Source organism: Panthera tigris, chromosome A2 (assembly GCF_018350195.1).
Source record: "Panthera tigris isolate Pti1 chromosome A2, P.tigris_Pti1_mat1.1, whole genome shotgun sequence".
NCBI lineage: Eukaryota > Metazoa > Chordata > Mammalia > Carnivora > Felidae > Panthera > Panthera tigris.
Genome location: NC_056661.1, coordinates 52,617,233 through 52,644,895, shown reverse-complemented (window position 1 = coordinate 52,644,895; position 27,663 = coordinate 52,617,233). Strand labels below are relative to the sequence as shown.

General features: G+C 51.2%; 2 protein-coding genes across 5 annotated transcripts in view; one reads left to right on the top strand and one right to left on the bottom strand.

The window, feature by feature from the left end:
- Positions 1–19,443, top strand: part of VGLL4 (vestigial like family member 4) — a 166,795-nt gene extending 147,352 nt beyond the window's left edge. For 3 of the 4 annotated variants that reach the window (XM_007075451.3, XM_007075452.3, XM_007075450.3), the window contains 3 exons: positions 10,856–11,078; positions 16,087–16,210; positions 16,629–19,443. In XM_007075451.3, coding sequence (XP_007075513.1) covers positions 10,856–11,078; positions 16,087–16,210; positions 16,629–16,900 — 619 coding nt within the window. In that variant the 3' untranslated portion in view covers positions 16,901–19,443. Of the gene's footprint in view, positions 1–3,749; positions 4,099–10,855; positions 11,079–16,086; positions 16,211–16,628 lie in introns of those variants that run through there. The other variant, XM_042979522.1, reaches the window with a different exon arrangement.
- The window catches only part of ATG7 (autophagy related 7), a 250,881-nt gene continuing 242,078 nt past the window's right edge, over positions 18,861–27,663 (bottom strand). Inside the window, exon 19 of the mRNA XM_007075457.3 lies at positions 18,861–20,492. Coding sequence (XP_007075519.1) covers positions 20,460–20,492 — 33 coding nt within the window. The 3' untranslated portion in view covers positions 18,861–20,459. The remainder of the gene's footprint in view (positions 20,493–27,663) is intronic.

Genomic DNA, 27,663 nt, shown 5'->3' with positions numbered 1-27,663 from the left:
TCCAGTCAAAGAAAACCAGTACCTTATTTACATAGGGTTGAGCTGTTTGGAAATGTGGCTGGAGTCTCTCCGCTATCTGTGAGGGCTCTGCCCTGCCTGCTAACATCTCTGAGAGTCTTGCCTCCCGTGGGTGACAGGTCTGGAAAGCTCTTCCTTTGTGCAGCAGGTCGGGTGTCTGCATGCTGGAGCCGTGCACGGGGCGGGTGGGGTGCCGTGGTACATCCTGCACTCACTCAGGGCCTGTGTACTCTTACTTTACACATTGTTCTAGCAAACCCACTTAGTGGCTTCCTGGCCCAGCACGAGGAGAAGGGAGAGAGAAGCGCTCCCCGCGGTGGCAGGCACACTTCTCCAGGAGGAAACCGGCACACGGCTTCCAGGAAAGGAAAGAAGTGAGTTCTAGGATGTTTCAGACAGGTTTCTAACTAAAATAGTTAAAAAATGTTTTCTCGCTTATGACTTACATTTCGGTTTTATGTAGAAGCTTTACCTAAGTGGCTGTGATGGGTAAGTGCAACTGCATGGCTCCAGGTGACCTCAGTCAGGCTTCCTGGGTGCCCTGGAGTCCCTCGTGCAGATCTGCATAGTAACTGTGCTTGAGGAAAAGAGAGACCCCCTTTCCCCCAGAGATCCTTCTAGTCCCCTGCAGAAAGAAGGGCAGGAGTTCACAAAATGCTCACTAGGGCTGACCTGCTGGAGGAACAAGAGGGATGTCTGAGGAATCTCGAAGGCTCAAGAATATATGGAGATGTTGTTATGCTGATTTAGTGCCTCCTCTTTTTGAGAAGGCTTTGATTGGAAACCCTTGACTCCTTTATACAGAGAGAGTCCACATCAATGATCTCAGAAATGTCACTTAGATATGTAGTTGTTCTTACACTGTCCGCTCCTTGTGATTCCCCTACCCGCCAGCACTAGAGAAATGTGCTATTTCTGAAAACCTTGCAGGCAGTTTCAACAGAAGAGGCAAGGTTGGCCTCATCTGAGTCCCTGCCCCACCTCCTACCAGCTGTTCCACCTCTGAACGCCAGTTCCCTCCATGCTCCAAGGGAACAGCGGCGGATGACCCAGAGGGCAGGCACAAGCAGTGAATGCAAGCGGGGGACAGTGTACAGCTGGCCGGTGGGCTCGAGGGTTTGGTTATCGATGGGCCCATCGCTGTAGGAATGATGGAAAGATCTGGTGGGTTGTCCGTGCCTTCATCTGTCCAAAATGTTACTGAGCCACAAGGTTTTGGATTATAATTTGGCTGATGAGCTTCTTCCCTTGTTTGTGGGGGCAGATGGGGTTGCCTTTTCCTGGCTTCCTCAATTGCTCTTGGAGGTGAAGTCAGGGGGCAGCTTCTTATTGGCAGGCCTGGCCTCACACACACAGTCTCAGCTTGTGCTGTCATTTCTTGGTGCTCATTAAATATGCCTCATAATGACAGGCTTGCATGACAAGGTCCAGTGGATCTTATGAACCTATTTGAAAATGAAGTTATAAAACATTCGTGGTGTGTGTGTGTGTGTGTGTGTGTGTGCGTGCGTGTGCGTGTGTATCATAGATGAAGCAGAAGAAACCCTGCCTGTGGAGAATATCTAAAGAAGCATAAAGTAATGGCAGGGAAAGGCTGTGGAAGTTGTATTTGTTTCCTAGGAATGCCCTGACAAAGCACCACGAAGTAGGGGGCTTAAACCGCAGAATCGTGTTGTCTCACAGTTCTGGACAGAGGCTACAAAGTCTAAGATCAAGGTGTCAGCAAGGTTGGTTCCTTCTTGAGAGCTGTGACTATGAACCTGCTCTTGCCTCTCTCCTTGCTTCTGGTGGCCTCCAGCGTTCCTTGGCTTGTAGATGGCATTCTCCGTGTATCTTCACGTTGTTTCCCCCCTTATGGGTTTATCACTTGGTTCAAATTACCCCCTGTGTATAAGGACTCCAGTCGTGTTGGATTAGGACCCGCTCTCATGACCTCATCTTAACTAGATTATCTGCAAAGACTCTTTCCAAGTGACATCACATTTACAGGTCCTGGAGGTTAGGACTTGAGCATCTTTTGGGGGAAGCACAATTCAACCTGTAACAAATTAAAAGCCAAGGAGGTAGAATGACCAATACGTATATGAAAATAGGCTCACCTGCGCTGGCAACTAGAGAAATGCAAGTTAAAACAGCCAGGAGGACTGACTCCGCACCGCGAGAATGACAGAGATCCGCAGACTGCCAAAGCTGGATGCCACAGAGGATGCACGTTGGTAGGGACGGTGATGTCCAGCTGGCAGAGGCAGGTACAGACAGAGTGGACGGCCACATCGTAAAGGGTTTTGGCAACATCTGTGTGAGCACTGCAACCCAGCAGTGTACTTTAGATATCTGCCTGAGAGATCCTGAGAGACCCCCGCACCCAGGCACAAAGGGATGTGCAGAGATGGAAACACCATGGGGTTATTTATAATGAGGGAAAACCAGGGATGGTCCAGATGCCTGTCAGTAGAGAAATGGATAAATACATTATGGTGTGTTCCTATGAAGGAATACCACACAGCAGGTAAATTACTAGATCTCTAGGTCGGAACGTGGGGAGAGCCCCAAAGCCACGTGAGGGAGGAAAGCATGACTGCAAAGCAGTATGTACAGTGTGATTGATACCATGATGTAAATTTAAAACGTGCTAATGGGGCGCCCGGGGGGCTCAGTCGGTTGAGTGTTCGACTCTTGATTTCAGCTCAGGTCGTGATCTCATTGTTTGTGGTTCGAGCCACTCATCGGGCACAGAGCCTGCTTGGGATTCTTTTTTTCTTTTCTTTTCTTTTCTTTTCTTTTCCTTTTCCTTTTCCTTTTCCTTTTCCTTTTCCTTTTCCTTTTCCTTTTCCTTTTCTTTCAATAAATAAATAAATAAAACATTTTTTAAAAAGTGTGCTACATACTGTTTACAGATCTACTCCTATGTGGTGAGAGTTCATAAGCACGAATAGGAAGATTCCCCAAATACAGGACAGCGGTGCATCCAGAGCTGAAGAGGGGAACGAGCCTGGGGGGCGATCACAGAGGAAGGGTTTCAGCTGAGTCTGCCCTGTTCTCCTGTACTGATGGCTGCCAGCGTTTCCTAGAAGAGGAAAGAAAAGGTCTGAAGCAAATACAATATGTAATTTCATCTGTTAATCTTGGATGGTAGGTTCATAGGTGTTGGTAGTTTTCTCTACCACTCTCCCCCTCGCTTGAGAGGGAACGATGAAAAGGAAAGGCTTTGGAACCAGTCAAATAGAAATTAGAATCCTTGTACGGTTCTGGTTTTGCAGCTTTAGATGAACTACTTGACCTCTCTGAACCTGTTTACTCCTCTATAAAATGGGCATGATGATACTTACTGTGTAGCGTAGTGAGAGACTGAATAACACATTACAGTCTAGAATATGACCTGGCATGTAGCGTTCAATAGGTGATAGTTCGCGATAATAAAGATACTGTATTTGTGACTGCAGGTCACAAATGTCATGCGATAGAGCAAGTGGGGAGCGTGTGGCTTGGTTCTGTGTCATCGTTTTCTGAAATCTGAGCTATCAGTGGGGGATGCTACCTTTGTCAGGGAGTCATAGGGGGAAAAGTTACGTGGGTGGATAGATGTGGTAACCCTGTAAGTCACCAGTTGTAGTGCCCTTCAGGCACAGGTTGGATTCCCTTGAACCTCTGAGGGTGGCAGGGCTCTGGCTTTTGTCTTGATTGTTAAGTGATGTTGAGGGATGATAGTTGTCGTGTGCAACACAGTCTCTCCCTAGAGTTCAAGTCAAAGGCAGTCTCCATCTGCTTTGCACTGCTGGCCAGGACATGTTCGTGACCAAAGCAGAGGTCCCAGATTGTTCTCTGTCTTTGCGACACCGTGAATGGCAACATTTCCCAACTTTTCTTGCCTGTGACACGCAGCTCATCAGTTTACACCCAGGAGGGTGTCTCTGCCTTCCCTCTGTACAGCAGTGCCCTGGCAGTGTCACCACCCCCTCTGCTTCCTGTCTGTAGTTGGTACTAAGGAGGGACAGGCTTGACCAGGATGCTTGGGGACACATCTGGAAGCATGTCGGGAAGCTGTGGGTTACCCTGCTCACAAGGAGAAAGCAAGAGGGGGTATGTGAGGTTTGGATGCCCTAGGGGAGAATGGGGGAGACGGCAGAAAATGGGGAAGGTATCTTCACTACTGCTTATTCTCCATATTTAAATGCTCCCTGAATTCTGCTCTTTAAGAAAGTCTCTCCTGCTAGGAATTGCCCCTGAAATTTCCTTAATTCCCTTTTCATTTACCACAGATGCGGTTCACTTGACACGCACGTAATGTAGGTACTTAAATAATTCACTTATTCACCGTGTGCTCAGCCTTGCGCAGGGCATTGGGGAGACAGCAGAGCATTAGGGGTGCAGGGCCCTCTGGAGCGCCCCGTGGAGCTGGCTGACTGGAGAGCAAGGCCTACAGGACCAGGCCTACAGGGTCTCCCGGCAGCATGGAGCAAGCAGGAGGTGGTGAAGGGCTGTTGTAGCGACCCAGGGGGAGGATGGTTGATGCCCTGCCTCCCCCTCCGTCCTTGGCTAAGTGTTCATCTCCAGCATCCTGCTCCTCTTTCCTGCACGAGTGAGACGGCACCACCTACACCGTCACAAACCCAGGGGGAACCCAGTAAGTGGTGGCTGTGGGATGCTTTTTGTCTTTAATTTGAGAAAATCATTAATTTTAATTCTGGTAAAGCATATTTACCATACAGTGTACCATTCTAGCCATTTTTTTTAAAAATGTAGTGTTATTTTTTTAGTAATCCCTACACCTAATGTGGGGCTGGAACTCATGACCGTGAGATCAAGAGTCACATGCTCAGGGCGCCTGGGTGGCTCAGTCAGTTGAGCATCCGACTGTTGATTTTGTCTCAGATCATGATCTCAGGGTTGTGGGATTGAGCCCCACATCAGGCTGTGTGCTGATCATGGAGCCTGCCTGAGATATTCTCTCTCTCTCCCTCTCTCTCCCTCTCTCTCCCTCTCTCTCCCTCTCTCTCCCTCTCTCTCTTCTTCTCCTCTCTCTCCCTCTCCCTCCCTCTCCCTCTTTCTCCGTCTCTCTCTTCCTCTGGCTTTCTGTCCCTGCCTGTCCCTCATCCCTCATTCATGCTTGCTTTCTCACTTGAGTTCTCGTTAAAAAAAAAAAAAAAAAGGTCACATGCCCTTCTGATTGAGCCAGGCAGGCACCCCTTTAGCCATTAAAAAAAAATTTTTTTTTTAATGTTTATTTATTTTTGAGAGCCAGAGAGACCGAGCCTGAGCAGGGGAGGGACAGAGAGAGAAGGAGACAGAATTCAAAGCAGGCTTCAGGTTCTGAGCTGTCGGCCCAGAGCCCGACGTGGGGCTTGAACTCATGAACCACAAGAACCTGAGCCAAAGTCGGATGCTTAACCAACAGCCACCCAGGCGCCCCTAGCCATTTTTAAAAAACATTTATTTTTGAGAGAGAGGGAGAACGCGCACACAAGTTGGGGAGGGGCGGAAAGAGAAAGAGGGGAGACAGAGGATCCAAAGCGGGCTCTGTGCTGACAGTCCATTGCAGGGCTGGAACCATGAGATCATGACCTGAGACTGATGCTTAACTGACTGAGCCACTCAGGCACCGCTCCCCCACCCGCCCACCCCCAGCCATTTTTAGTGTTCCATTCAGTGGCATTAAGTATGTTGTCTTGGTGAAGCTTTTTTAAAACCAAAGCTGCTTTACTGAGCTGATTGTTTGTGCTAGACTGTGAACATTTGTTTGTTCACGAACTGTGAACTGTCCTGTTCGTTCCCAGAGGGCGACCATTCCTGTGAGGAGTGAAATGGGAGCAGGAGGAGCACTATGCTGAGGAGACGATTGCATCTTGGCTGCGACCCTCACCCCATGGGCTCCTGCTCCCCCCACCTCACCCCTGCTCCTGGGTCCTTAGTGCTCTGTCTGCACTAAGCCCTCGTGCACCAGTGGAGGCTGCCACAGACCCTCACTTCACCCCCGCCAGGACTGCTCTGGTGCCCCACCCCACAGGGCACTCTGTCACTTCAGGGATGTTCGGTGTGTCACCGGGACCTGGGCCTGGGGTCTGAGTGGGCCCCACCACACCCACCTGGGCCGAGAGACCTGCAGCATGGGGGCCTTTGGGGCCCAGAATATTTCCTCGAAAGCAACACCTACAATGTCTTTTTTTTTTTTTTTAATTTTTTTTTTCAACGTTTTTTATTTATTTTTGGGACAGAGAGAGACAGAGCATGAACGGGGAGGGGCAGAGAGAGAGGGAGACACAGAATCGGAAACAGGCTCCAGGCTCCGAGCCATCAGCCCAGAGCCTGACGCGGGGCTCGAACTCACGGACCGCGAGATCGTGACCTGGCTGAAGTCGGACGCTCAACCGACTGCGCCACCCAGGCGCCCCGACACCTACAATGTCTTATACACAGATCCCTTCCCCTGCTGGAGGAATTCAGACTCACATTGGTTTATTTAATGGCTGTCAGTAGTTAATGGAATTCAGTCAAGGCCCAAGAATATCAAGTAGTACCTTCCCAAGGGTTTGGTTTCAGGTCCAAGCTCCTGTTTAAGGGCAGGAAAATCCCATTTTAATGAGAATACAAATGGACACGGTGCACTTTTTTCACGTGATTCTTTCACAGTCTCAGTGCTTGGAATCCAGCTTACTTTTTCCCAAGCACAGTAGACACTTCTGATTTCTCAGCTCAGAGAGGGCAGAGGGAGCATGTGGTGTCCGTTCCCCGGAACGCTTTGTCCTGGAGGAAAGTGTAATATGCATCTTCTTTTTTACCACCTCTTTACCCTTGTTCCCCACCCCCCCACGGACACACACCCCCACCCACCTTTCCGTTTTTTCTCCTGAAACAGTTGGCACTGGCAATCCCGCCCCAGGATGAGTGTGGGTTCTCAGGAAGGGGGCCGGGTGCATCGGAGGCAGCAGCCCGGCCGTGGCATCAAGGCACCTGGGAGCCCTTTAGGCTCTGATGGGGCTGTAGTGGGTTTTTCCTGAGCAAACTTTGTCTTTAACTGCGACGGGGGCGACTTGGATCTGGCAGGCAGGAAGCGTGCGGTTTGTCTGCTGTCCGTGAGAGCACATGATGCTCTGGGAAGCAGTGGAGCCTTGGGTATGATTCACTGGAGGAGGGGGAAACATGGAAAACAGTGTCTGTCGTTAAGCTCCGGGAACCAGGAAAGTGAGCTGGAAATGTGAGTAATATATAATTTTACTAAAATTAAACGCCAGGTACTTCAGACGTTTTCTTTCTGTGTTTTCAGTGTCTTGTCTGATCCGTGATGTCCCACTGTGTCATGTTTGCAGCTGATCAGTTTTCTGGTTAGCTTTCCCAGAGTTCTTGTCTCCTGCTCCCCAGGGCGGTGTGGGTGCAGAGCGGGTTTCGGGGGCACACTTTGTGGGTATGGCATTGCCCTGTTAGCCAGATGCCTTTAGACCATTCACTACTGCCTTGGGGCATCCCTTTCCCCTATAACGTGGTTTACTAATCCCTGCGCGTCAGTTGACTGTCCGGAGGCCCGGCTGGGTTGATACACCTCACTGTGCCTTGTCAGTATTGAAGTGCCACTTGGGCATGAGATTCGGAGGATCACCGGTGCTGTAGTAGGTCTGTGCTGGTGACTCTGACGTTGGATGGTCACAGGTATGTACGGCCTGAGCTTCAGGCTGCTTCTTCCCACCAGCCTAGGCTACTCTTCATCCTTTGGCTCTTTCCCGCATTCTCCCCTGTCTGTGATGTGGCACGTGCTGGCTTCCCCGGGGCTGTAGCTGTCATGTGTGAGCCTGGCCCCTCCCCAGGCCTCTCTGCTGCAGCCGGGTCATGAGCCTGTGAAAAGGCAGGGCTGTGTCTTACTTTCTGTGGCCTTCACAGGATAGGGGCTCAGTCAACGTTGCTTGATAAACTGGAGTCTGAATTGGACAGAGGCAGATTCGGACTGGGAAGCTCATCATTCCGTCCAGAGTTTCTGGAGTGTGTTCAGTAGGCTCCAGGAACCTCATTTTGGCGGGCAGGGAGAAGATAGTCTCAGGGAAGCAGTTCACGCACCTTATCAAGCATTACGTCTTATCCCGATTGAGAAGAAAACCTGATACTGAAGAGGAGTATTGTGACAATGTAGTTTTTCCCTAGTCTGATAAATTGCATGTTTAGCGATAAATTTCCATTTAGGTAAAGTCCAGTTTATCTCGGGTCCGACTGGCTGGAAGTCTGTCCAGCGAAACGGCCTCATCTATGCCATGTGATTATGGCTGTTTGCTCTCATAGCCCCGGAGGCGTTCGTTGGGAAGCCCTGTAATGTCTTCTGAATCATCACAGGAAGATGGAATTGTGGACAGGCGGGTTTCAAAATTAAGGTTTTTTTGTTTTGTTTGGTTTTTGTTTGGTTTTTGTAATTCTTCGAAAATTGTTGGGGTATATGTGGCATATATGGAACTGTTTGACCAGAACATATTCTCCTGTGATTGCCTTAATAGGCTGAAAATTTATTCTCAAACTGCTTTTAAGTCATTCTATATAGTCAACCCAGAGGATAAGAGGGAGAAAAATCACCCATAAATGAAAAGCTGTGGCTTACGCAGTGAATTACTTAGGCTTACAGCTGATGTGTCCCTCCGCGTTCACTGCTCACTTGCCCTGTGCTAGTACGATTATTGGGTCTGTATTATGTCCAGTCCCTATTTAAACCCCTCCGAGACATATTGTACTGTGACCACATGGTAGATGAGGGCACTGGGCTGAGCGGCTTGCCTGTGAGATGGTGAGTGGAACTAAAGCTTGGGGCTGGAGTTTGCCACGTTTCCTGCTCTTTCCACCTAGCCCCTGATGGCGTACTGATCCTGGCACACAATCCACCTGAAAGGTGTGAACATACTCGCAAGCGGCCCCTCTGCTCTCACTCCTTCACGATTCTGCCCATCCTTCGTTCCGTGGCCGTGGGGCCTGCCTTTCCTTCCCCGGTCACCCGTGTACGGCTTCCTTTTCACTCACGGTCCTCACCACGGCCTACCACACTGGGTAGCGTGCCGGGCAGTGAGGGTACAGGATGAGCAGGGCTTGGTGTGGTTCTGGAAGCCCCCGGAAAGGTGGGGCGGGGGCGCAGATGAAGACTTTGTTAATATTGGTGTGATGAGCTTTTTATTAAAGGTTTGCTTGGGCCCTTGGGTATCCAGAGCACAGCTCCTAAAGCTGCAGGCATGGTTAGCAGTGAGTGCTGTGTGTGTGTGGGGGGGGTGGGGGGCGGCCACACACATATACCGTTAGCCACAGAAAGTGGCACTGGCACATCTTACCTGAAGAATGGCAAGTAGACTGTCGGAACTGCAGAGCACAACGCTTGGGGGTGTGAGGATGGGAAGGTGGTCGGCCTTTGGGACTCCGGCGAGAAGGCGGTGCCAAGCTGCTGAAAATTGTAACTAAGGGCATGATGTGGTCGGATCTGCGTTATACAGAGCTCACGCTGGGATGAAAACAAGTAAAGCGGACACCTGCATCAGGCGGGCAGATTGAGTGTGGGTAGCCTGGGTGTGGTGCCATCCTACGTCACCATTGGGGGAAGCAGGGCAAAGGGTATATGGGATCGCCGTGTGTTCATTTCCTACAACTGCCTGTGAGTCTGCAGTGGGAGAAGGCATGCCTGGGTGCATAAAATACTAGCTTACCTTTCATCTGATTCAGGCGGAGAGGCGGGCTGTGACTGTTGATTTCTCTGGGTTTCTCAGTGCACGAGCCCAAGCTTCTCTGCGTGAAACAGGCTGCCCCCTGAGGCGGATGGTGGCTGTGGACTCTGAGAATAATTTGCATCCCTTAAAGAAAAGTCATTGAAATTACCCACCACATTTCTAGTTAAAAGACTTCTCATTTGTTACAAAAAAAAAAAAAAAAAAAAAAGATTGTCCTGGCAGTAAAGAACATGGTGGACTGTGGGGGCTGAGACCCAAGGCAGAAAGAACCCCAGGAATAAACAGGGGAGGAGGGACCTGGGCTGAGCCCACAATGGTGTTCCTGGTCTTTTATCGGCTGTGCCTTGCCAGTCACCCACGCTGTATGTAGCATTCTCTAACAGATGCAATATAGGATGCTGCCTTTGGACTGGGTCACTCAGGTTGCAGGTGGGGGTGGTGTTTATAGCCCCACCCATGTTCCACACAGCTGAGGGCTTCGGGAGTGTCCGTTGAGGGACTTCCCTCAAGTGGACTGCTGTGGTCGGTATGTTCTGGATGGTAGAGCTGCACGCTCGGAGCCGGGGCAGACGGCACCAGTTCTCAGCCAGTGTGGCACCACAGCCCTGAGTCTCAGTTCTGTCACGTGGAAAGAAAGTCGTTGAGGCACCTCCTTCGTGCTGTGGGGAAGATCCAGAGAGCTAATGCTGCTGTGGAGGCTTAGAACACGATCCTCCACGTTGGAGGCATCTGGTGACTTTGGATTATGCCGAGTGGCAGATCCTTGTCAAACCAAGCCGGCCTGGAGCATGCAGGCAAGTTCTCCAGGCTCCGAGCAAGCGGAGTTTATTATGGAAGGGCTCTGCAAGCACATCCCCGCTCAGGGGCAGGGTGCTGAGCCGAGGGGTGGCATCTTCGCTTGGACGGCCCCACACGGCCGACCTCAGACCCTGGGGCTCTGGCGTCACACCGACCTGTGTGAGCACTGGGGTTCCTCGCCTTACTGGAGCTCTTTGGCCTGAGCCTCGGCAAATGGAGATGACGATGGTGATGAGATATTTCTCCCTAGTGCAGTGAGGAATTAAATAATCAGCATGAGGCGCCCGGTGCAAGGCCGGTCTCCCCTTCGCCATTCAGAGCATGCCAGGGTTTCCATCCGAGCGCTCATTCCTCTTTTTCAGGAACAAGACTGCCAACGGAGACTGCCGAAAAGACCCCCGGGAGCGCAGCCGCAGCCCCATCGAGCGTGCCGTGGCCCCCACCATGAGCCTTCACGGCAACCACCTGTACACATCCCTCCCCAGCCTCAGCATGGAGCAGCCCCTGGCGCTGACCAAGAACAGCATGGACGCCAGCAGGCCGGCTGGCATCGCGCCCACGCTGACCCCTGCGGAGCGGCAGCAGGTATGCCTTTGTCCAGGAGGGCTCAGGTTGGCGGCTGGTCGTTGGTCCAGGGGTGTGGGGACCGCCGCCCTGGTGGAGACCACGGGGCAGAGGACCCGGAGGGAGGTGGCGGCCTGTTACAAGGTCACACTGTGACGAAGTTAAATGTCAGGTTGCTTTGCTTTGGGTTGGAATTCTATAAAGTCAGTGGTCAGAGGGGTTATTAGCTCATGCCGGTGAGAAATCTGTGATTGGCAGATAGGAATGTTTTTTATTAAAGGAAAATAAGGAAATTAAATTATTACTTAATAAACACAGTTCGCTTGATTAAAAACCCAATATTTCAAAAATGGGGCTCCTGGGGAAATACGAAAGGAAGCATTGGCATTGAGGTTTGGAATCCCTGCATGAGCCCATGGTGTTTCTCTCTGAACCGCTAGGGCCTTGTGACCTAATAGGTCCCGCTGTCAGTGTTTGTTTAAGATCGACTGGCAGTGAGTGGAGGAAGGTGCCGGGTCCTGAGGAGATGCTGCGTGCAGCTGGAGGCCCCGGGCTCTGCTTCTGGGCTCCCCTCTGCTTTCCTGCAGCCCCCCACCGAAGTGCCTGTCGCTGGGCTTCCGGCCACCCCTCCTGACACAGCTGGCCCAGCACGCCTGGCGCCAGTCTCTGATCTAGTCTGTAGTAACTGCTGTCGGCAGGGCCTTGGCATCGGATGAAGTCGTGCCAGTGCCTGTGAATCCAGTAAGGCCGACGAACAGTTGCATTTCCCACGGGGGAGCCAGACATCTGCATCCCGTTTGTTTCGTTCATTCATGTAACAGAACGGGGTAGATACCTACCATGTCCGAGGATGCTAGAAGCTGGGCAGGCAAGATAAGGGCACTCACGGTTTTAGTGTAGAGGAGACTGGTTATCAAATAACTATATTAACGTATCTGTAGACAGCCACTTACTGCACACTTACTAGTACTGCCTGTGCCTCGGGCACTCGGCAAAGCTCTGGAGGTACAGAGACACATGAGTGGAATATGTTTCCAACCCGGAAGGAGCCTGCAGTCTAGTCAGGGGAGTGGGTGCGTGCAAAGAGGATTGCACTCAGAGCCCACAGTAGAGGTGTTTTAGGCATCAGAGAATTTGATTCTAGGAACAGGGAATTCAGCCCTCTGGCTGCAGCCACTGCCGTGGGGAGTCCCTTGGCAAGGTGGGGGTGGGATTCCACTGGGAAGATGAGTCTCTAAGCCCATGGTGGCTTGGAGGAAGAAGCTCCCTGGAGCCCCTGGAGCCATGTCTGCCCAGAACAGCTGTCTCTGAAGCTTTAGTGTTTCTTGGATCATGGGTTTCCATGACTTTGAGGGTCTTCTGGTTGGTTTGGGTCACATTTGCTGTGTGAGAAGTATGCTGCTGGACACAGTGACTTGGCTCTTTTACCGTGGTCTCCCTGACCCTACGGTAAAACGTGCCTGGCTGCCCCCCGCCCCCCAGCAGGAAGGTCCCTGGCCTGTCCGATGTGCTGTGCGGCTGTGGAGCAGGCTTTCTAGGACTGAGAACCTTGAATTCCCACCTGAGTTCTTAGGGGATCCCTGGATGGAGAACAAAGCCATGGCTGTGGGGCAGGCTGACAGCTTTCCTGGGAAGCCTTTGGCTTCCCCGACGTGGTGGCCACACCCCTAAGCTTTCATTTAACGTTGGGGGTGGTGATGAAGCAAAGGTTATCATTCATGTGTGTTTCATTCATGGGGTAACCGCTCAATGAGCTCCCTCCTTTGTCAGTGTGGTGTGGTGTGGCCGGTCACTAGAACCTGAGCTACTGCTCAGACATTACCGAGTTCTGTGCCGGGTACTCTGCTGACCACACAGAGGTGAGCAACATGGTCAGCTCAGAGGCTGTTTGCTGGGGTTCTGTTTTATTTGTGAGCGGTCAGGGTGGCTCCTGTGGGGAAGTGAGTTTGCCGTCCTGCAGCTCTGAGCAAGGGAGAGGACTGGGTGGGGGCTTCCTGGAGCAGCGGCACAGCTGTGTGCGGTGGGCAGGCAGGACAGGCGGTGCAGGGCAGCCAGGGGAAGCCTTCCTCTGTTGGGTGGAAAATGTGACTCACATCTCCGGGAACCAGAAAAGGAAAGTTCCCAGAGAGGCATGTCTGGGGAGGCTGCAGAAAATGTCACCCCACTTCGTGTTCTTGTGATGGCGGCTCTGAGGGGATCGTGTGTCCTAAAGGAAGCTCCAGAAGAGACCGCGAGAGTGGCTTTGACAGCAAATGGGGAGATGCAGGCTAAGGTTAAATACTAACCTGGGGGATAGTGTCCATCGGGATGGTTCTCACGTGGTCGGTCTTTCTCCAGGGCAGCGTCGGTTCCACATGCAGCCAATGTGGGTGGGGAGAGGAGTGAGTGGAGTGTGAGTGACACATTCTCAGCCTGGCCCTGCTGCTGGTTTGCTGTGGAGGCTCCAGCAGGTTACTCATTTCGGGCCTTTGGTTTCTCTATCTGGAAAACTAGGGTGTTGGGGGAGGAGTTTGCATCCCATGAGCTCACAGTCTGTTCCAGGTGGGTGTGTGGCACTGAAGCATAGCATGCATTCGGCCAGAGTCAGGGAGATGGGCCTGAGCTCGGAACAGGAGGGTGGTGGTGTGGCCTGTACTGGGAGCCCTCTGCCAGGTGGGTTGGGGGGAAGGGGGGGAGGAGATGAGACTGCCCCCTGTTGTCCATGTGCACAGCCACCGTGTTCCCTCCATCTCGGGAGGTGCCCTAGAGATGACCTGCTGCCAGGAGTGAAGTTAGAATGTCTTCACAGCATCCCCTTGTTCATCGGTGGTTCTGTGTTGCTGGCCCCTGCTAGGCGGCCATATTCTGTCCGGGAGTGGCTGAAATAAAGGCCGCACGTTGACTTTATTCTTCTAGCTTTATTCCAAGCTTCTCTAAATTCATTCTAGGACGCTTTACATTTCTTTGCCTTCTGTGACCACCTCCCCAAAACATGTCCCCACTTTGCGACATTGCGTCAGCCAGGACTCCAGTTCCAAGGAACAAAAACCAGCCTGAGCTGACGTAAGCACAAAAGGAAGGGAGTTTTATTGGGAGGACCCCGGGCCGTCTCCTGGAGCCCAGGGTCATGGGTACAGCAGTTACCAGGAAGGAAGGGCCGGCCCTTGCCTGGGAGAGCTGGTGAGGAAGCCAGGCTCTCCCTCCCCTGGCTCTGCACCAGCCCGGATCTCTGCTGCTCACCCACCTAGCCAGGTTGGCACAGCCATCCCATGGCTCCTGACACCAATCTCAGTCTCCTACTGAGCCTCGCTTAGTAGCTGGCCCCGTGCCTGGGTCAGATTTCCAGCTTGGCCTACAGGGCAAGGTCACTTTGGCCACGGCTATCTTAGCCCTGCCTCGTGGATGGAGGTCAGGAGGTGGGGAGAACATGGGCTCAGCATTAAAAAGACCCTTCGGAAGGTAGGCTTCAAGCTGCAAGCTGTCCTCCATGGGCAGCATGACCAGCCCCTGAAGGGCAGGACTCCCCTGTCACCACGGGCTTGGCCCCCAACCCCTCACCTCAGGTGGTCCTCCAACCCCTTTGCAGCTGCTCCTCTTCTTTCTCACACGTGGAGAAATGGAGGCTAGAGGGGTGCGGCTACTGCCTGATGAGTGGAGGGCTGGCATTCACCGCAGGTCTACTTGGCCTCTGAGCCTTGTTCTCGTGGCGCCATTTTTGCCCATACCGGGATGGGTTGCACTCACTCCATCCCCATTGCTGATGTGTTGAGCTAATAAATGAAACTCCCTACTTTTCCTTAACGTGCTGCTGCTAAGCCACATCTTCCCCCATCTTGGATGTGAGTAATTTCATGTTAGATCCAAGCACGTCCTGGCTCATCCTTGTAGGTCCAGATCTTTATCACAGAACGTGTTTTTCACTCCTGTTCATTTCCCATCATGGGAAGGTTTGCTGTGCAAGCTTTTCGTATCTTTATCCTGGCTACTGGTTGAAATATTTAAAGGGAAGGCCAGGGGTGGACGAGCCCTGATCCCCCTCACACTGACATTGCCCTCCCCCCTGGGCCCTCTGGGCGGCCCTTCAACCAGCTGTCTTCCAGTTGTCTTGCAACTCAGGGCACATCCTTCTCCATCTTGTCTTCTGCACTGTCAGGAGAGGTCTTTCCTGGCTGGAACCTTAGGCGGCTATTTGATTCACAGACCTTCTCTGTCCTGGATACCAGGCCAAGGTCTGGGGATCTGGAAACGCTTCCTGGTCCTTGCTCTCAAGTGTGCCTGGGCTAGAGGAGCCAGGTGCCGGTGTCTTCTGGGTGCACTTACAAGGGGTGATTGACTTGCTGAACGTGCAGGTGGCCATAAAAGTCTTCACAGAGAGGATAGGTGAATGAGGTTTTAAAGGATGAGCAGAGTTTACCAGGCAGACAGTATTGATGTTCTTGGGGCAGGGGAGAGTGTCGGCAGAGCAGAGGGGGTGAGGGGTGGGATACATCCTGTATTTCTGCCTCCGTCATGATTTGTGTGGTCATAGTAGAAACCGACTGGAGCTGTCTCTAGCTTAAGCAGAAACCGGGAGTATGTCGGAAGGGTCCTGGGATGGCTTAGAGCACCCGGAGGGGTACAGGGCACACCGTGAGAGAGGCAGGGACTGGGCTGCTCTGGGGACTTGACTGGAGGGGCTGTGAAGGCTTCTCACATACCCACCGAGGCCCCGCTCACTGAATTTGCTGTGGTTTAGCAGGTTCTCTTCAGTTTTGAAGTCAGAGGCAGCAGACAGGCTGGGCTTCACTTTGTCTCTCATCAGGAAGGGCTGCGGGACACGCTCACGGCAGAGGAGGGGAGGGTGCTGACAAGGGCCTTGCGCGGAGGAGCCGCGTTCCCTGCAGGCAGGATGGGTGCCTGTCCACGGTGGCGGAGGGACACGGAGACGCGTCTTCCCTCGAAGCTGCGCCGCGTGTGGAAAGACTGGGGTCCCGGCTGGGGCGAGCAAGCGACGCCACTCCCTGTCTGCCTGCCGAAGCCGCAGCTGACCCCAGCCTCCTCTTCTCTCCAGAATCGGCCTTCGGTGATCACGTGCGCCTCGGCCAGCACCCGCAACTGTAACCTCTCGCACTGCCCCATCGCGCACAGCGGCTGCGTGGCGGCCGGGCCAGCCAGCTACCGGAGGGCCCCGAGCTGTAAGTCACCCTGTGTGTGGGGCGGGAGGCAGCCGGGCGGGGGCTCGGGCTTCCTCGTTGGGTAGGATTCAAGTGCAGTGTTTGCAGTTCGGCATCGTGCCGTGGACGGAACAACTAGCCCCTGGAGCTTGTTTTATAGAGGTCGGAAAAAGTGTGGGTTGTTTTTGAGCCCACAGGCACCCAGCATTGTGTCTGGCTTGAGTGGGACAGAGGGAAGAAACCTCCAGGATCCCGCTGTAGTGGGACAAGATCTACAATTACTTAAGACCACGCACTCTCTCTCTGAACTCACACCTAGTCCAGGGTGGCACGTTGCTGTGTTCAGAGAAGCGACCTGCCCAAATGCCCAGCTAGGGCGGGTGGAGACGGGCCCTCTGTCCCCAGAGCCCTGACCAACTGCTGTCCTACCCCCCAACAGCCACCACCACCTGTGACCCCGTGGTGGAGGAGCACTTCCGCAGGAGCCTGGGCAAGAACTACAAGGAGCCCGAGCCGGCGCCCAACTCGGTGTCCATCACGGGCTCCGTGGACGACCACTTTGCCAAAGCCCTGGGTGATACGTGGCTTCAGATCAAGGCGGCCAAGGATGGCGCATCCAGCAGCCCCGAGTCAGCCTCGCGCAGGGGCCAGCCCTCCAGCCCCTCGGCGCACATGGTCAGCCACAGTCACTCTCCCTCCGTGGTCTCGTGAAGGGAGCACCACCCTTGAACAAGATGTCAATCTGCATGGTTTGCCTGAGCTTTGAACAGTCAGTGCTTAAAACACAGAAAAAAAAAAAAAATTCGTGGGGGGTGGGGTAGGGGGAAGGGTAGGGAAGGGATGGTTTATTCGCAAAAACCATGTCGTTGGGATTTTTGTTCTGTTTTGTACTTGCTTGGTATTCGTACCTGGGGGCCCTCCGACACGAGAGCAGGAGCTGCACGTGGAGCATCCGATGTAGCGTCCTACCTTCCTGCCTCAGTTACCAAAGAGACCTCTGATGCAGGTCTGCTGCCCTGACGGGGGCCAGGACTCCACGGCGCACGCTTTCTCAGTCACAGGCCATGATGTTGGTGACTCAAATGCTTTGTGCTTTTTATTTGCTTCTCGAGACCAGGGTGTGTGTGGCTTAGCTTCCATTGCGTGTTTGGTCCGGCCCGTGCGTGCGTGCGCGCGCGCACGTCTACTTGAAGAGAACAGAGAACTGTCGCGTCTGATTTGCACTATTGGAGGAGGGCTAAAGTTGCCTGCCTGACAACTTTATGTGAGATGCTAGTACTCTGAGGGCAAACTGCTGAAAAACAAAGGGTTTAAGGATGACATTTCTGACCATTTGTGTTTTTGTTGTTTTTTTTTTTTTGTTTTGTTTTGTTTTGTTTTAATTTAGACAAAACAGCTTTGGAAGGGGAAGTCTCATACAGGTTATAGGTCTTTCTCTCTAGATTTCAGGTGCTCGCAACTGGACTGCAGACTCTACCAATCACGGGCATTTTTACCTTTCCTAAACACTGCAGTTTGTTAGACTAGAGCTGAGGTTGGACGATTCTATAGTGCTTTCAACGTGATGCATGTTTTAATGGAGAAAAATAGCTGGTTTCTATTAATTGTATAGATAGTAAACAAGAACCTTAATACTTACTAGCTTCTTTTCAGAATTAGTTTATTTTTGTCAGTTACAGTCCTAGATATACTTACTGCTGGTACAGTTGTACTCTGAGATTTGTGTTTGGTCGTCACACTACTCCTGAGCAGCGCGGGGCCGCCCGGCCCTGGAGATGGGCAGTCGAGTCGTTGGTCAGCCGCGGTGCAGGATGCTGGAGTTTTTGCTGCCGGCTGACATTTATTTTTTGCATCCCTGTCTGCTTATTACTAGTGCCCAGGGGAGTTGGGATTTGTGTCTTCCAACTTCCCTCCATGCAGAAACCGTTCCCTTTCAACCCTTTTGGCTGAACAGCAGATTACTGACAATCTGTGATATGGTATTTTGTGTGCTTCCTCGTACGCTGGGGCCAAGGCAGTATACATTCCTCTGACTTTATACAGTTATTACTGCATTTATTATTGTTTGCTATAGTAATAGCTACTAACTAGAAATTAGGCAAAGAAGAAAGCATGACGGACACAGCTGTGGATGTTCAACAGCTGCTCCTCTTTTTTGTGTTAAACGTACATTTCTATTCTCCCCACCCCTCCACCGTGCGACATTCCAGCCTCACCCACCAGAGGGCTTAAGACACCTGCCCTGGTGACATAGGCGTGACTGCCTCCCCACCGTGAGGCACCGTGGACTCTCGGGAGCCCTCCAGGCTGGTTTTCAGTGTAAGAAAAATACAAGTTAGCTGGTTAATTTTGAAAATGGTCACTGGGAAATAAAGGTCAGCGGATTGGCTCTTGCTGTGGTCACAGGGTGGCCGCAGGTCTTTCAAAAGGCGAAAGAAAAGCCCTTCTCCTCTTGCCCCTGCACACATTTCACTCCCACTTAACTGGGCTTCCAGGCTTTCGCATTCAGGCCCCTATATTTTCTGTAGGAAGAAATCAGTGAGAACACTTTTTTTATATAGGTAACTTTAAGACCATCATTACGCTGTGCGTAAAGAATGTACAGAGAAATTTGTAGGTATTTTTTGAAGAACAATTAATTTGTTAATGATATGTAGCTATTTAATTTTCCCCTTTCCTATTGTAATCATTTTTTTTTTTGGTTTGGAAAAAAAAGTTGATCTTTTTTTTTTTTTTTGTCGTAGATTTGTCTGTAAAAGTGCAGGAACACAGTTATTCTATGAGAACACTGCATCTGCCTTAATAGCCACTAGTTTGTTATTGCTACAGGCTACTGAGCGTTCACAGGAAAACAACCCCACTGCCGGTGGGCTCTGTGAAGAGCAGGCTCCTGGGACAGCCATCTAGTCTGTCCCCAAGCGAGGCCGTTGCTTTGGGAGGAACGGCCCCGGGGCGCTGGCCTATCTGGGATAGGTGGTACCCTGGAGGGGCACCGGCAAGTGGGGAAGCAGAAAACCAAACATTTCACTGGGAAAGGACACACTCCCTGGCCTCGGGAGGAGCACAGTGAGTTCTTCACAGAGCCACGCCGTTGCAGTGAGTTCTGACCGTTCTCTCCATGTTTGTAAATCTGTAATATACCATTCTCTGTGGCCTGTTTTCCTGGAAGAAGAAAAAAAAGGTTTGGCAGGCCATCTTTTTTTTTGTACTTAAAAGTAGCCTTAAGAACAATAATAAAGTGCTCTTAAACCACAGGCTGTGTGTGTGACCCGCGGGCCCCGGGGAGGGCTCAGTGGCCCTGCACCAACAGATCCCACACAGGCTGGAACACCGCTGACCACCTGGCCTGCAGAATCCCCACTCTTGTAAGAGCCAGCCTCAGACTCCACTCTAGCCTGGGTCCTGGGCCTGATACAGTAGAGGGCACCCCTGGGTGGGGCAGGCGTCCCATTCACTTGGCTGCAGGAGAGCGGGCTTGGGTGCCAAGGCCTCCTCTCCGGGGCAGGAGGGGCACCTGCCCAGGCAGCAGTGGCAACTTCTTTCTTCCCCTGAGCAGGGACGGACAGATGCTCTGCCCACACATGAGGACAGGCCAAGCGGCGGAGGAGCCGTCTGGGTCGCTGTCTGTCCATACTGGAGTTCTGGGTTCACTGGGACGAGTGTGGGCCCTTCTGTTCCACATGGAGGTCAGCTCTCCTGCCCTCCCTCTCCAGCAGACCAGGCTGACAGAGCTCACAGGCACATCAGCCCTCGCTGGTGCCCACAGGCCCCTCTCTGGGGTTTGCATCGTGGCCCAGGGACCCTGGTGCTGCCCCCACAGTGGCTGCCGGAAGGAGCTGGTTTCTCATTTCCCCATTGGCTGTGTGTAGGGCTGACTTCTTCCCTGTCCTCATTGCTGCCCCAGCCGGGGCCAAGGTAGGAAGGATCCTGGGAGTTTTCACTATCAAACACTTGACCAGAAGAAGAAGAAGAAGAAAAAAGAACTCGTGGAGGGAACCAAGTCCAAGATCAGTGGCAATGCCAAAGCCAAGGTTATTATTTAGCTCAGAACTGGCGGGATCATGAATCAGGAGAAATGGAGAACCCCAGAAGCTCCTGGGCAGTGGAGAGGGGGCCCTGGTCCTCAAGGTATGCAGAGGAGGGGACCAGAAAGATGGGAGGGGCGCAGGGCCCACAGTCACCTATCCTGGAGGTGGCAGTCGCATTCGGGCAACAGAGAAGTCCTCCACAGGCAGCCAGGGAGAAGCCAGCCACACGAGGGTGGGCCGCATCAGACCGTCTCATCGTCGCTCATGTCCCAGATCTGTGTAGAGAAGGGGAGACGTTCAGTGTTCAGCCGGCCGGTGGTGCCCGCTGATGTGGGCTCAAACCTGCGCTGGGTGATGACAAGAATGATGGCTCCCACCTGCAGATGACTCACTGCACGCCTCAAGACACCCTTGGCACTAAGGACAGACACCCTATTTCTTGTATAATGAGAGCAAATCCCAGAGAAGGGAGGTCATTTACCTGAGGCCTCACTGCTGAGTGAGTGAACCAGTGGCTAGCCTGGGGGCGGGGGTGCTGAGATTTGAACGGGGAGCGTGAACACCCCTCACCTCCACCATCCACCGCACAGCAGCCATCCCTGCCCCGACCGGCCCCGCTGCCTCGTTTCTGCAGCACCGACCACCATCCCAAATCATCCTCTCCAACCACCTCGCTGCGCACTGTCTGCCCTCACTGAGCGCAGGATCTCTGGCTTGTGCGCTTGCTCTGAGGGGGCCCAGCCTGCCTGCGCGCACACTTCCCACCGTGGCAGGTTCCCACTCTTGGGCAGCATGTCAGCTGCGGTCCAGGTGCCAAATGCACTACAGATGGCACACGTGGACAAGCACCGAAGAGCTGTCTGTCCCTTGTGAGTAAGCTCTCTGCCCACCAGCCCCAGGGGAGACAGCCAGATCCTCTCTCTGTCCCTCCTTGTGTGTCTCTGGTGAGCCCCAAACTTCTGGGGCCAACCTTCATGGGGACAGCGGGGCTTCCTCAGCCGTGCTGCTGTGAGACGAAGGAGCAGGCCTGGAGGCCCGTCTAGCTGTCCCCCAGAGGTCTGGCTCTTTTGCTGCAGCTATCTGCAGGAATCCCTGGGAGGGAGCCCGAGGCCAGCACGGAGGCCCCCCCCAGGGCTCCTCACACCCTGGGATCGCTGGGGGGGCTGGTCCCTGAACTTATGCCTCCAGACTTTCAAAATTCCTAGAATTGGTTGCAAAAGGCCACCTCAACCCTAGCAGAGCTGAGAAGGAACATCATGTTTACACGAGGCTGGCCCAGGGAGATGGGGAGGCCCGGCCAAGGTAAATATCAACACCAGCTTGGCTTTCAAAGTCAAGGATGTGGAAAATAAATACAGAGAGAAGGAAATTTCCTTTATCCTGAGGTCCCAGTTGCCTGGGCCGAGCACTGGTGGTGGCTGTGCCTCTCACACCCATCCCCCTTTCTACATACACCCTACTGTCCTGAGATACCAAGATGGGATGCGCAAGCCAAGATCCGGATGCCGGCAGGGACGGGTGGGGAGGAGCTCGGTCTGGGGTCCGGCCACCTGAATGAGGCCAGGCAGGCCCTGCCTTTCTCTGGGTCTAGCTCCCCACCCAGCAGATCCACAGCACGACTTGAAATAGACTCTGGGGCCTGGGCCCTCGATGGGATTTGGTGGTGGTGGGGGCCGGGGGTGGCTGCATCTCGAACCAAGGGTGCACTCAGGAGCCCACGTTTGTGATAATCCTCTGGTTCAGACCCCCTGACTGGGAAACCAGCCACCAGAGGGTTCACTGGTGAGGTTCATCCATTCTTTTCACTCAGTCATTCAATAAACATGTTTGTGGAGCCCCTTCCTGTGCTACAGCTGCATAGACCTGGTGCAAATACTCCCTCCTCCACTCCTCACAATAGCCTGGGAGGTGTGGATGAAAAGACATTCAGGGAGGTAAGACGGCTTGCCCTGGATTACACAGACAGCAAGGTGTGGAGCTGGGAGCACAGGTGTGTGGGAAGAAGTATGTGAACAACCGGGGCTGCCCAGGGCAGGCCGCACAGAGGAAGGGGCCATGGCCTGTGGGCTGTAGCCTGCCAGAGGTGGGAGAGATGCCAACCAGGGCCTGGGAGGTCTGTGTCAACAGGCAGTGCCCTCTGTGAATAGATGGGGTTTCTCATAGGACACTGGGGGGCCAGGCCCAGGGTAGGGCTTTACGGGAAAGCAGGAGCTCCAGGGAGCCTCCATCCACTTTATCACCCGTTTGGTTGCATCTCAGCTATGGGGAAGGGTCCTCAGCACCCAGCCCTGCCTTTGCACAGTGGTGGGGGAGGAGCAGGAGAGGTGCAGGCTCTGGCCCTGGCTCCTGGAGCCCCCAGGTGGTGCAGGGCATCAAGTGAGGCGTCCAGAGGGCTTATGATGCCAGGACTCTCCAGAGGGGGGGCGGGGGGTAATGGGTTTTACATAACTGCTGGGGGATTTTCTAGGAGTTCCCTGGGCCTGAAGAGGGTTTCTCCACTAGGGTAGCCAGTCCTTTTCCCATCCTCTGGGCTCAGGAAAGCTTAACTGTAAGCTTCTAGAAACTTAAGGCTCCACAACCCATTACGATCTCACTTCTGGGTGGAATCTAAAAAAGCTGAACTCAGAGAACCAGAGAGCAGAAGGTTGGTTGCCAGGGGCTGGGGGGAAATGAGATGTGGGGCAAAGGGTACAAACTTTGCGTTATAAGAGGAGTAGGTTCTGGAGGTCCCGCATACAGAGCACGGCAACTACAGCGAAAAATACTATCTACTTGAAACTGGCCGAGGGAATAGATCTTAAGTGTTCTCCACACACACACACACACACACACCCCACAATAACCATGTGAGGTGATGGCTACAGTAGTTAACTTAATAGTGGCAATCATTTCATAATGTATATGAAATCACCACTTTGTAAAACCTAAATTTATACAATTTGTGTCAGTCACTGCTCGGTAAAGCTGGGGAGGAAAAAACAAACGACAGCGTCCTCTCACTCTAGAATAAGGACTCGAGAGTGGGGGCGCCGGGATCAGTCTGCTCCCCGCTGTGTCCTCAGCCTCCCTCACACACCTGGCATAGAAGGGGGCCCTGTGGATGTCCTCTTCAGGATGAATGAAGGTTGTATTAAACTGGCAAAGATTTAAAATGTGTTGATACTCAGTGCTGGCAAGGGAGTGGCAAAACACTTCCAGAAGGAATATAAATTGGTACCATATTTTTTAACAGAAGAGATCTGGCAATATATAATGCAAAGCTTTAACAACATTCAGGGGCGCCTGGGTGGCTCAGTCGGTTAAGCTCCCGACTCTTGATTTCAGCTCAGGTCACGATATGGTTTGTGGGTTCGAGCCCCGTGTTGGGCTCTGCGCTGTCAGCACGGAGCTTGGGATTCTCTCTCTCCATGTCTCTCTCTGCCCCTCCCCTGTTCATGCTCTCTCTCTGTCTCAAAATAAACATAAAAAAATAAAAATACACATACTCTAAGGAAGAGATAAATGATCTCCTTTTTGCAGATGATATTCAAGTACACCTAGAAAACCCAAGAAAATAAAAGCTAATATGAATAAAGACAATAAAGTGTTCAGTAAGAGAGCAAGGTATAAAATTACCAACAACAAATTCTAGCCTCCATATATGCAAACAGTATCCAGTTGGCAAAGAGTGAGAGAGAAGAGCCCATTATAAGCGATGCAAGGGATCCAACTCGGAATGAACCTACACGAAATGTCTGACATCCACATGGAGAAAGCCCTCCCACACAGTCCTGCAGGGGTCCTCCCGAGAGTCTTATGGAAAGGAAACTGAAACGAATGGGGGAAATGTTCCTTGTTTGTGCACAGGGCGATTCAACAGCAATAAACATGTCAACTTCACCCAAGTTCATAGAGAGATTTACCACACTTTCAATTTTAAAAAATCAACAAGTATCTTTTCTGGAGCTAGACAAGCTGGTTCTAAGGTTTATGAGGAAAAACAAATAAGCAAGAGTATCTAGGAAAACCTTGGCAAAGACAAGCAACGAGGAGGTTCTGTATGTTCAAACATGTCATAAAGTCTCCAATTTAGAGAAGGTTACATCACCATGGGAACAGACAGATGGGCCAATGGAACAAAATGAGTCCAGAAACAACAGAACAGTATGTCCAAGTACATATGGAAATTTAGTATCTTAATGATAAAGGTCTGGGGAATATGATCTCAAATCACTACCAAAAGATGGACTTTTTAATAGAGGATATGGGGACAACCAGACAGTCATTTGCAAAAAGATAAAACTGGGGCGCCTGGGTGACTCAGTCGGTTAAGCATCTGACTCTTAGTTGCAGCTCAGGTCATGATCTCATGATTCTGCACTGACGGTGTGGAGCCTACTTAGGAGTCTCTCTCTGCCTCTCCCCCTGCCCCCACCTCAAAATATATAAACTTAAAAAAAAAGATAAAACTGATTCCATGTCTCATTGTATACCAGAATCTACTCCAAATGGGACAGGTCTAAATGTACAACAGCAAAATCATACAAATACTAGAGGTACATGTGGGTAAGCTCCTTTATAACCTGGGAGTGGGGAGCCTATAGCTTAAAATCTTTAAGCAATAAAACAGATACACTGGATTATGTGAAAACACATGTGTGCAATTATACATAGAAAAATCATTCTATGCAAAGTTGAAAAGACAACCAAGTGGGAGAAAACACTGCATAAAGGGCTAATCTCCCTAAAATACAAATAGCTCTTAAAAATGAAGAAGAGAAGGGGCGCCTGGGTGGCTTGGTTGGTTAAGTGACTGACCTCAGCTCGGGTCATGATCTTGTGGTCTGTGGGTTCAATCCTCACGTCAGGCTCTGTACTGACAGCTGAGAGCCTGGAGCCTGCTTCAGATTCTGTGTCTCCCTCTCTCACTGCCCCTCCCCTGCTCATGCTCCCTGTCTCAAAAATAAATAAAACATTTAAAAAAAATAAAAATAATCAAGATGAGAAAGACCAATAAACTTATTCTTTTCTTTTTTTTTTTTTTTAACGTTTATTCATTTTTGAGAGAGACAGAGCTTGAGTGGGGGAGGAGCAGAAAGAGCGGGAGACACAGAATCGGAAGCAGGCTCCGGGCTCTGAGCTCTCGGCACAAAGCTCTATGTGGGACCTCGAACCCATGAACCTTGAGATCATGACCTGAGCTGAAGTTGGCCCGACTGAGCCACCCAGGCGCCCCTTTTTAAAAAATGTTTTTATTATTCATTTTTGAGAGAGACAGAGCGAGAGTGGGGGAAGGGCAGAAAGAGAGGGACATATAGAATTTGAAGCAGGCTCCAGGCTCTGAGATGTCAGCACAGAACCTGAGGCAGGGCTCGAACCCACGAATCGCAAGATCATGACCTGAGCCCAAGTCGATGCTTAACTGACTGGGCCACCCAGGGGCCCCTAAATTGATTCTTTCTTAAACAAACCAAGGACATTGGCAGGTCACAGAAAAAATGGAAAAGAGCCTTTAAACATAAGAAAAGGGGTTCAACTGCTCAGAATAAGAGAAATGCTAAAATTTCATAGGATACAAAAAATGCTAACCAGAAAGAATATTGAGTCTTCACAAAAATCAAAACTTCTCATCTTTATTCCACTAGAAAGAAAAATATCCATAGTGTATATAAAAAGGACTTGTAACCAGAATATATAAAGAACTCCTACTGCTCAATAGTAGACAGGTAACCTGTTTTTTTTGTTTGTTTTGTTTTTTTCTTATGGGCAAAAGATGTGAATAGACACTTCACAATGAAGGAAATATAATGGCCAGTAAGAACCTGAAGAGGTGCTCAGCATCCTTAGTCCTCAGGGAAATGCAAACCAGAAAGAGGCACCACACTGTACCTTCTAGAACGGCCAAAATGAAACTAGGCCGGTAACAACAAAATTGTGTCAGGCTGTGGAGCAACAGGAAGTCTCGCACAGCTGCGGGCAGGGGCAGAAACTGGCAAAACCACTTGGGAGCAAGGTCTGGTGACTTGTACAGTGAAACATCCACACGATGCAGCCAGTCCACTCCTATGTACCCCAAAGGCACGAGAACATGTGTCCACAAAAAGACTGCTGCAAGTATGTTCACAGCAGCTCTATTCCTAATAGGCACAAACTGGAATCAACCCAGATGACTCTTGCCAGGCAAACAGAGAAACAAACAGAGGTACATCCATACAGTGGGTACTACTCACCCTCAAAGGAACAAACTACAAATGCACGCAAGTGACGTGTATGTATCTCAGAGTCATTATGTGGAGTCAAATAAGCCTGGCACAAAAGATCCATATATACCATATGGACCCATGTATCTAAAATTCTCAACGTGGCCAAACTAATTTATGGAGACAGAAAGTAGATGGCCTGTCAGAACTCACCGAACCATGCACTTTAAATGGATGTATTTTATTGTACACAAATTATACACCTTAATAAAGTTGACTTTTTTTTTTTTAAACTAGACAGAACGTTTTCTCACCTATCCGATGGGGAAAAATCCCAAAGCTTGGCATTACATTCTGCGAATCTATGGGAAAACGGCACTCCCCTTCGATGCTGGTGGGACACAAACGGCAAAGGCCCCTGTGGAGTATCCAACAGAACTACCTGTCTCAAAGTTTGACCCAGCGGGCTTACTGTTAGGAGTCTGTCCTAAAGATACACCTCCACAAACACACAAGGACATGATTCGTTGCCCCATGGGTTGTTGGAAACAACCCAAGTGACCCTCAGTGGGGAACCAGTTAGCTGAGCCTTTCATTCGCTGCACGTGCCCCTCCCCCCATCAGGGACCACTGTGGCCCTGAAACACGGCAAGGAAGTTCAACGAACAGTAGGGTGCCATTTCCAGGATTTACTTAGCAAGAGAAAGACAAATGGGGGAAGAGATGGAAGAGGAAATATGAACAGTTTTATATTCTTTTATTTTTGCAAAAAATAAAAACACAAATGATAAACTGGAAATCCATTTTAATGGCTACTGATGGTGGGGGAATGGACGTGAGGCTGATCTGAGCATACTTTTAAAAAAATTTTTTTCTTAACGTTTATTCATTTTTGAGATGAGCATACCTGTGCACTGGAGCATCAGGTAAGTGTTTCTATATTCAAAATATTAAATCAAGAAGAAAAACAACTGAAAGCACAGCAAGCAGGACAAAACAACGGGTGCACTGGACTTCATCAAAATTTACAAAATGTGTGCTTCAAAGGACATTCTTAGGAAAGTGAAAATACAACCCACAGAAATGGGAGAAAATACGTGCAAATCATAGATCTGATAAGGGACTTGTTTCTAGACCATTTGCAACTCAGTAGCAAAAAGACAACCTAATTTATGAACAGGCAAAGGAGCTGAGTAGACATTTCTCCAAGAAAGACAAATGGCTCAGAAGAACATGAAAGATACTTGAACGTCATTAGTCATTAGGA